Below are 10073 nucleotides of genomic sequence, written 5' to 3' on the forward strand. Positions count from 1 at the left end.
TAAAATGGTCACTTTCGAGCCTGGCCTCAGTATTACCGGGGAAAAATAGCTAGGTTAAAATGAATAAAATGTACAAAAATATATTATGTAAATGTCATGTTGCGCGCGTCGCGGCTGCCGACGAAATGGCCCGTACGGGCATTGAGCGCCCGTATTTACGCCACCTGCGGCCGGCGGCATGTAGCGAGTGGCGGGGAAAGATTACCCCCACCACTCCGAGGCAGCCGGCGCGGGTGGGATGGCCGACTCACGGAGCCCGACGCGCACCGCTTTATAAGGCGGTCAATTGGAGATATTAAATCAGTTGAGTTCCTAACTCTGAACAGTTCACACGTGTTTTATTCCGTTCTCCGTCCTGTTCGCCTTCCTGCACTTCGCTCTTCGCTCCGCTCTGCCTGCTGACTGCCTTCGCCTCTCTGCACCACTTGGACCGGGTGGAAAGTCCTTTTCAGGGCTATTGAGGTTGACTTGCGGTCGGCGCAGCTGTGCTCCTACCTTCCGACTTTGTCTTTGGCTCTGTCTGGGAGGGCGGCTTCCCACTTACGCCGGGAAGCTTGACTGCGGCAGACGCGGGTGACGAACCGGCGAAACTTTCATCGTGGTAACGCGTACGTTACAGCGGTCTCACCTTTCTTCATTTAAACGTGTTCCCGTATTTTCTTCCTGGATTATGGCACAAGAGCGGTGATTTTATTACACACTATAGATATTTACCATTGGCGTGTTTCTATAGTATTTTTTTTCTGAATTATTGTTTCTTATGGAAGCTTGGACCATCCAAAACCCCAAAAAGTGCCTAGTTTTGTTTGCCGTCTTTGAGCGTACGGTATTCAAATATGATAATTAAATTTGAAAAACGGAAGAGGTACACAGAAAATTTCATTTTTAAACTCTTCCTGAAACGAAAGAGCAAAACACCGATTTTGTCGATTTTAGTTTTACAAAATAACTTAGACGTGCATTTGTCCTTTTCGACAGAAAAACATTGCTCAAATGCCAATTCATTCAAGAATGAGCTTTAAGATCAACAAATAAATAAATAATGTGTGTGCTAATAATGAACTGTGATTGGTCATGTCGTTTCCGATCATTTCAAAAAATTCTGAAAAGAAAATTAGACTTATTCCGATTCCCAAAAGGAAGCTCACAAAAAAAGTAAAAAGTCGTCCTGAAATATTCTAAAAATCCTGAAAGATGAAGGATTTCGAGGGTTACATGGCAATAATTTAAATTAAAATATTTTATGTTATCCATTAAGATTACTAAGAAATTTAACGTTGACCGTTTAACTCTGATTAACGCGTGCTCCAATTCTTTAGACACGTTGCGCGCGGCAATGAGGATAGCCTGGAGCGATTGGAAGTGGTCGGTGGCGCGGAGGGAAACAGAGGAAGAGGTAGAGCCTCTACACGGTAGGCCGATCAGGTCAAGACAGCGGCGGGCACCTCGGTAGTTGGGAGGAAGAGTCGGAGAACATTTGTCGGGGCGACAAAGAGACAGAATAAAGATAAACCGTAACTTTAAAATATACCCCTTTTCAATAAAAGATGTCGCTAGTTTCCTCTATACTTTCATTATCTATAGTAAACAACCACGAATGAGAAAAGAATAATCCCTAATTGAGTCGTAGTGACTCCTGTGGCTATAAATAATTTGTGTTATATGATTAGTGAAAATAAAATTAACATTTGGACATGCGCAAAATATTATATTGCATTTAGGTTAAGTGAGTTGTAACGTACGCGTTACCACGATGAAAGTTTCGCCGGTTCGTCACCCGCGTCTGCCGCAGTCAAGCTTCCCGGCGTAAGTGGGAAGCCGCCCTCCCAGACAGAGCCAAAGACAAAGTCGGAAGGTAGGAGCACAGCTGCGCCGACCGCAAGTCAACCTCAATAGCCCTGAAAAGGACTTTCCACCCGGTCCAAGTGGTGCAGAGAGGCGAAGGCAGTCAGCAGGCAGAGCGGAGCGAAGTGCAGGAAGGCGAACAGGACGGAGAACGGAATAAAACACGTGTGAACTGTTCAGAGTTAGGAACTCAACTGATTTAATATTTCCATTTGACCGCCTTATAAAGCGGTGCGCGTCGAGCTCCGTGAGTCGGCCATCCCACCCGCGCCGGCTGCCTCGGAGTGGTGGGGGTAATCTTTCCCCGCCACTCGCTACATGCCGCCGGCCGCAGGTGGCGTAAATACGGGCGCTCAATGCCCGTACGGGCCATTTCGTCGGCAGCCGCGACGCGCGCAACATGACATTTACATAATATATTTTTATACATTTTATTCATTTTAACCTAGCTATTTTTCCCCGGTAATACTGAGGCCAGGCTCGAAAGTGACCATTTTATCTTTATTGAGAGCCCAGCCATCAGTTCTATACATTTACCGGGGATCCTTTCTAATTATTGTATTATTTTAATTTATTCGATTTTACGCGTCCGGAACACTCCCCCCGTGCAGCTAGTCTGTACTATTTTCCTGCTGGGCGCGTTGTTCCTCTTCCTTCATTAGTACGGCGATCTTCACCGCTGGTCTGGTGTAGGTGCCGTTGGTGGTCCGCACCTCGACGACTCGTACTTGTCCGTCAGCTGCTGGTTCTGCACGGGTGACTCTGCCGCGAGGCCAAGAATTCCGCGGCAGATTTGGGTCCATGATGAGCGCGAGGTCCCCGACCTGTATTGGAGGCGCGGGCTCGCGCCATTTCTTCCTGTGCGCCAAGGTGGGAAGGTACTCCTTCAGCCATCGGCGCCAAAACATGTCGGCCATTTTCTGGGCGATCCTCCATTGCTTATGAAGGCAGGCCCCTTCTTCCTTTTTGTTATAATATGCCAGAGTTGGATGTGTATTGGCTGACCCGAGCAAGAAGTGGTTCGGGGTCAGCGGTGCTTCGTCGTTGGGCTTGGTTGACACATGCGTGAGCGGGTGATTGTTCACGGTGTACTCTGCTTCAGCCAATATGGTTTTGAGGGTCTCCTCTCTTGGAGCCTGCTCGTTGAGGGTTGCGTGGAGGGCTCGTTTTACAGATCTCACGAGTCTTTCCCACGCTCCCCCCATATGAGGTGATGAGGGCGGAATGAATTTCCACTCAATTTTGCGAACTGTAAGTTCGGCGAGCATTCTGGGGTCCGCCAGGAGCTCGTCTACGGCCTGTTTCAGCTCTTTGTCCGCTCCCCTGAAGTTGGTAGCGTTGTCCGAGTATAACGCGTGTGGGCAGCCTCTGCGGGCGGCCATCCTTCTTATGGCCATTATGGCGGAGTCGCTTTCGAGGGACGACGCTAGCTCCAGGTGGATCGCGCGTGTGGTGAGGCAGGTGAACAGTGCCCCATAGCGCTTTTCTTTTCTTCGGCCGTTGGTGATCATCATCGGCCCGAAGAAGTCAAGCCCGCAGTGCGTGAACGGCGGCGTCCTGAAGGCCAGTCGGGCCTCAGGCAGTTGCCCCATCAGCGGGGGTTGGGGCCGGCTGCGCAGCATTTTACACAGCGGGCACCATCGTGTTATCTTCCTCACAGCCCCGCGGAGTCGCAGGATGAGGTAGCTGGCTCTCAGGTCGGCGATCGTCCTCTCGACTCCCGGGTGGCCACCCTTCCGGTGGCTGTGCGTGATTAGCAGCCGGGTGTATGGGCAGGTCCCGTCCATGATAGGCGGCGCGCTGCAGTCCTCTGCGAAGCTCTGTGCCGCTTGGATGCGCGTTCCCATCCGGATGACTCCCTCTTTGTCTAAGAAGGGTGCCGCTGCATGGAGGCGGCTGTGCGGCGGGATAGGCGCCTTTCGTCTCAGGAGCTCCAGCTCTTCTCCGAAAGCCGTCTCCTGGGACCGCTTCAGCAGCATGATTTCTGCGGCCCGTGTTTCTGAGGCGTGAAGTTCAAAGGTCCCCCCTGGGGACGGTAGGGACTCGTGGCGGCGGCATCGTGCGATGAATCGCAGCACCCATGCCGTCGCCCTGACGAGTCGGGTCCACGACGAGAAGCGCTGCACCTGGGGTAGGGCCTCCGTCCGTCTGATGTGGCCCACGAAGTGGCGGGGTTGTTTCCGCTCCAGCGTCTTCTCGTCCGGTTGTTGTAGTAACTTCTTCTCTTTCGGCCAGTCGGCTTCCCCTTTTCTCAGGAAGCCGGGGCCTCCGAACCATAGTCCCGACCTCGCAAGGTCGGGTGGGCCCTTGTCGCGGGTCCCTATGTCGGCTGGGTTGTCCTTGGTGGGGACCCATTTCCAGTCCCGTACGTCTGTGAGCTCGTCAATCTCGCCCAGCCTGTTTGCGACGAACGTGCTGTACCGCAGTGGGTCGGTTCGCAGCCAACACAGGACCGTGCTCGAGTCCGTCCAGAACACGGTTTGGGTGATGAGAGCTCGACTCTCTTTTTTTATGGTGGCGGCCATCCTTGCCGCTAGTAGCGCTGCCTGGAGTTCTAGTCTAGGCACTGACAGAGGCTTTAGGGGGGCCACCTTGCACTTCGCCATTGCGAAACTTGTGGTATCGGCCCCCACAAAGTATGCCACTGTGCAGCATGCCTGCTCTGACGCGTCGCAGAACACGTGCAGTGTCACGGGTTCTTTCTGCCCTTGCAGCGAGCATCTCGGTATTGTACAGCCGTTCGCTGCCAGCAGGTCGCGCCATTCCAACCACTTTTCGGCGTGGTCCGGTTGCAGCGGTTGGTCCCAACCTGTGTTTGTCCTCCAGATGGCTTGCAGCAATATCTTCGCCCGTATCGTGAGGCACGCAATGAAGCCTACTGGGTCGAAGATACTCATGGCGGCGCTCAACATGCCGCGCTTGGTGGGTCGCTCCGGGATGGCTGCACTTTCGGCTCCGTGCCGAAATATAAATAGGTCGCTCTTGGGATCCCATACGATCCCGAGGACCCGCTCCGTCATTACTTCTTCCCCTATGGTGACTGCTGTATTGGCCCGGTCGTCGGCCTTTACTTCTTCCAGGACATCTGGTTTGTTTGAAGCCCACCCGGTGAGCCGGAACCCGCCATTGCCGAGTACGAGGGTAACATCTCGTACCAGGCTTGCAGCTGTTTCTTCGCTGTCTGTGGCGTCTAGGTAGTCATCCATGTACATATTGTGCTCGATCGCCTCTGCTGCGGCGGGAAATTCTTTCGCGTGTGCTCGTGCGACTGTGTTTCGCACGAATTGCGCGCTGCTGGGTGAGCACTTCGCTCCAAACATCATGGACGCGAAGACAAACGTGTCGGGTTCCTGCCCGTCCTGCGTCCGCCATAGGAACCGCTGCGATTGCTGGTCGGCTTCCCGGATTCTTATCCGCAGGAACATCTCCCGTATGTCGGCCGCGATGGCTACTCGTCCCTCTCTGAAGCGGATCACGTTTCCGAGGAGGGATGAAAGCAGGTCAGGTCCCGTCAGTAGATGGTCGTTCAACGCCGTCTTCTGGAACTGGGCGGCGGCGTCGAACACGACCCTTATCTTGCCAGGCTTGTTGGGGTTTGTCACCGCGAAGTGGGGCAGGTACCATTTGCGCGAATGGTGGGCGTCTACCTCCTCGCGGCTTAGTTTGACGGCGTATCCCTTTTCAATGTAGTCCGCCATCTTGGCGCGATATGCGATCGCCAGTATCGGATCCTTCCGTAGTTTATTTTCCAGGGAGTGCAGCCGCTTCATGGCTGCTTGCCGGTTGCAGGGCAAAGAATCTCCGTCTTTCGCCCACAGTAAACCGGTCTCCCATCGTCCGGATGGTAGTTGTGTGGTTGAGCTGCTCATGAGCTCCGCCGCTCGCACATCTGCGGCGCGGCAACGTTCCAGGGTGGTTACACCTAGCGAGTCAACGGCGAAGCTCTTCTTTACCAGTTCCGCTAAGTCCCTTTCACCCTGGCCGTCTGGGGGTAATTCAAAGGCGGGGTGCACAGCCCCGCCGTAGGTGACGGCTCCTAGGGCCGTCTCGATGGTTAGCCGCCCGTCCTCTTGTAGGACTGGCGGGCCTGTAGATACCATTAGGGTGGCGTAATCAAGACCGATTAACATCTTCGGCTTGATGCCTGGCCCGTGTGTCTTGGTGCTCTTTCGGTTGCGGTGCGGCAGATCCATGACCCGCACCGTCTGTGCCTGGACACCAAATTCCTTGTTTCCTTTAACGAGGATTACGGATACACGCTGTGATTGTAGCGTGTCCGTGTTCCCACTGGCACCGATGAGTCTCAACTCCTCGCAGGCCCCGGTGGCGCCCACTGCACGGGCGACATCCTCCTCGAGGAGAGTTACCGATGAACCCTCGTCTAGTAGTGCGTGGATCTCCATTGACCCACGCGGGCCCTTCAAGGTTACTGGCACTACCTTGAAGGTCACTGGGACTTCCGTTCGCCTTGTCAATAAGACTTGCTCGTTCGGCGTACTGTCCACTCTCTCGCGGTGTAGTGACCGATGATGCCGCCCGTGGCACTCGTCGCACTTCGCCGCTTCACAGGTGGTCGTTTTGTGTCCCGGTTCTAGGCATCCATAGCACACGAACTTGGCACGCACAATTGTCCACCTCTCCTCTACCGTTTTCCGGAGAAACTTCCGGCATTGTCCGAATGCGTGTCCACTCATGTCGCAGAACAGGCATTTTTTGTCCTGAGTGAGAAACACGTGCCTTTCTTGGGTACGCCTTTTCTCCACTCGGGCGGGTTCCGTGCTGATCCCGATGCAACCCGCATTCGGTATTGCACCGGTCAGTCTCGCTAGCCACAGTGCCAGATCCCTGGGGGTAGCTTTTCTCACGGTATCCGCTCGTGACATAATCCACATCATCCTCTCGACTCGTGGCAGCTTCTGAGTCATCTCGGACAGAAGCTTCGGGGAGGAGAGGTGGCTTCCATCGAGGCCCTCTACGGTCGATACGAAGTTTCTTATCGCGACCGCGTAGTCCGTCAGGGCCTCCAGGGATGCGTTGTCGGCCAGTTTAGGGAGTTTTCTTATCCGCTCCAGTACTCTGTCCACGACGATCTCCGGGTGTCCAAAGGCGGCCTCCAACATCTTCACAATGTCCGGCACATTTCGGGGATCTACCAGCAAAGACGACACTGTGGCCTTGGCCCGTCCTGTGAGGGCTCGTTGCAGACGGAGAATGTTCTCCGCGTTTGTAAGGGAGCACATCTGTGTCGATTGATCAAATTGCGCCTTAAATATTCGCCATTCTAGCGGGTCGCCGGAGAATTGCGGTAGATCCCTAGCGCCGGTTTGCCTCGCCATGAACGTGTGCCACTCCGGCGGCTGTCTGTATTTCGTCACAGGCTCGCCGGTGGCACCCGGCGGCATGTATTCCGTGGGTAGCCCCTCTTGTACCCACGCGCTCACCGGGTCACGAAACTCGTAGCCCCCCAGTGGTATAGTACGTGCCGCTACGGGCTCGCCTGGCCCGGCGGCGTAGCGTACGTCGGCGTCCTCCCTTCGGCTGTGTGCGGGTGGCGCCTCATTGTCCCGATGCCGCTCATTGTAGCGGCCTTGTAAATGTGCGTTTGTCGCTCCGGCGTAGGCCGGCTCAGCGGCGTAGCGTGTGTTGGCGGGCTCCTTCATCCTGGAGTCCGTCTCTGCGACCGGGTGCCTCCGTGGCACCCCGTCTCTCACCCGGCCGCTGTCGTAGTGGCTCGGCGGAAATGTGTACGCCGCTCCGGTGTCCTCCGGATCAGCGGCGTAGCGTGTGTTGGCGGCCTCCTTCGTCCTGGAGTCCGCCTCTGCGACCGGGTGCCTCCGTGGCACCCCGTCTCTCACCCGGCCGCTGTCGTAGTGGCTCGGCGGAAGTGTGTACGCCGCTCCGGTGTCCTCCGGATCAGCGGCGTAGCGTGCGGTGGCGGCCTCCCTTGCTCTGAAGGCTGCTTCCGTGTCGGCGACAGGGCGCTTCCATGCGGCCCCGTCTCTCACCCGGCCGCTGTCGTAGTGGCTCGGTGGATGAATGTACGCCGCTCCGGTGTCCTCCGGATCAGCGGCGTAGCGTGTGGTGTGGCGTGCGGCGGCGGCCTCCCTTGTGCTGAAGGCTGCTTCCGCGTCGGTGACAGGGCGCTTCCAAGCGGCCCCGTCTCTCGCCCGGCTGCTGTCGTAGTGGCTCGGCTGCTGGATGTACGCCGCTCCGGTATCCTCCGGATCAGCGGCGTAGCGTGCGGCGTGGCGTGCGGCGGCAGCCTCCCTCGTACTGAGGGCTGCGTCGGTCCTAGACGCGTCTGACGTCAGCGGCAGCGGCTTGTGAGCCGGTTCCGACGTCCCGTGCGATGTGAGGTCCCTCTCGATGGTGGGCGTGAGGGGGGTTGCCATGTCTCGTCTGGCGTCCTCTCTCGCGTTGGCGGCCTTCAGCGCGGCGATGATCTCGTTGAGGCTGCTCACCTGCCTCTCGTGATGCGCCTCGCGTTCCTCCATCTGTCGGCGAAATGTCGCCGATGAGTTGGACCGCTCCGAGGGTGCGGATCCCTCGTCCGAGTCCTTTTGTTCCTCCAGAAGTCCTTGATGAGGCTCCTCCTGGCAGTCGTGTGAAGGCCCTGGCTGGGGCTCCTCCTGATGTGCTCGTACAGACCCCGGTTGGGGCTCCTGAAGCTCCTCTTCGTGCTCCGTGCCGGCGTCTCGACGCGTTCCCGAACGCGTCGACACAGGCGATCTGTTGACCGGCATGCTGTAGGTGTGTTGTAGACTGGAGACCACTGGCGACGATCCTTAGCTCCGAAGGACCAAATGTAACGTACGCGTTACCACGATGAAAGTTTCGCCGGTTCGTCACCCGCGTCTGCCGCAGTCAAGCTTCCCGGCGTAAGTGGGAAGCCGCCCTCCCAGACAGAGCCAAAGACAAAGTCGGAAGGTAGGAGCACAGCTGCGCCGACCGCAAGTCAACCTCAATAGCCCTGAAAAGGACTTTCCACCCGGTCCAAGTGGTGCAGAGAGGCGAAGGCAGTCAGCAGGCAGAGCGGAGCGAAGTGCAGGAAGGCGAACAGGACGGAGAACGGAATAAAACACGTGTGAACTGTTCAGAGTTAGGAACTCAACTGATTTAATATTTCCATTTGACCGCCTTATAAAGCGGTGCGCGTCGAGCTCCGTGAGTCGGCCATCCCACCCGCGCCGGCTGCCTCGGAGTGGTGGGGGTAATCTTTCCCCGCCACTCGCTACATGCCGCCGGCCGCAGGTGGCGTAAATACGGGCGCTCAATGCCCGTACGGGCCATTTCGTCGGCAGCCGCGACGCGCGCAACATGACATTTACATAATATATTTTTATACATTTTATTCATTTTAACCTAGCTATTTTTCCCCGGTAATACTGAGGCCAGGCTCGAAAGTGACCATTTTATCTTTATTGAGAGCCCAGCCATCAGTTCTATACATTTACCGGGGATCCTTTCTAATTATTGTATTATTTTAATTTATTCGATTTTACGCGTCCGGAACATGAGTAAAACGAATAAACAGGCAATAAAAATAATTTCTGCACCTATTAATAGTTATTAACGGTTTGTTGTTTATTATAAAAATACAAAACGAGATAAGCGGCAGATTTACATTATTTATTCTACGATTACTTTCTTCGCTTCAATCAAATAATAATTATGTCCGCAACTAATATTTACTTATTAAAACTAATATTTACTTATTAAAGAGTTTAGGCATTTACAGGGCTTATAACCTATCATTTGCTTGTTTAACTGACCATTTTATACACTGTTATGTTACGTTCACCGATGTTTAAAAACACATATTTCTTAAATTATTCCATTTGTCGATTTTTGGGAAGTAAAAGAACTGAAACCTTTTCTGGGAATATATGTATACAGAGAGAAATGAAATATATACATATGTGTGTACGCGCGTTCTTACATACATAAAAAAGTATAATATTGAGTATACTCGGCATGGCTTACTTCAGCGAGGACACATTATTTTTAATCTTTAATACTGTATCTGTATTGAATGCAGAAAATGATAAATATGGTTGAGATCATTTATCAGACTGAATTATTTCAATAGGTACCTATTAGGCGAACTTCCGTGCGTTGCCTATACTTTAACTTCACAAAAATTAGCGGTAAAAGTTCATTCCTGCACATACCCGAAACCGTATTAAAGACCGTGGGTCTTTCTATCGGTTTCACTCATTAAAAAAAAT

General features: G+C 54.0%; 1 protein-coding gene across 1 annotated transcript; it reads right to left on the bottom strand.

The window, feature by feature from the left end:
- Positions 1-2456: 2456 nt before the first annotated feature.
- LOC148281250 (uncharacterized) lies at positions 2457-8588 on the bottom strand. Its single transcript, XM_088227020.1, has 2 exons — positions 8120-8588; positions 2457-7519 (listed from the first exon to the last, which is right to left on the bottom strand). Exons 1-2 carry the CDS (start codon positions 8586-8588, stop codon positions 2457-2459), a joined length of 5532 nt encoding a protein of 1843 aa, XP_088083146.1.
- Positions 8589-10073: the final 1485 nt, after the last annotated feature.

Source organism: Micrasema longulum, unplaced genomic scaffold (genome assembly GCF_059751315.1).
Source record: "Micrasema longulum isolate JH-2025_06_02 unplaced genomic scaffold, ASM5975131v1 h1tg000482l, whole genome shotgun sequence".
NCBI classification, from domain to species: domain Eukaryota; kingdom Metazoa; phylum Arthropoda; class Insecta; order Trichoptera; family Brachycentridae; genus Micrasema; species Micrasema longulum.

What these genes read in the sequence shown, in the direction of transcription:
- LOC148281250 (XM_088227020.1), bottom strand. Translation starts at nt 8,588, where the DNA reads ATGCCGGTCAACAGATCGCCTGTGTCGACGCGTTCGGGAACGCGTCGA. An exon ending in TAGGACCGACGCAGCCCTCA is followed by an intron (nt 7,520 to 8,119) that starts GTACGAGGGAGG and finishes ACCCGGTCGCAG; the next exon opens with AGACGGACTCCAGGATGAAG.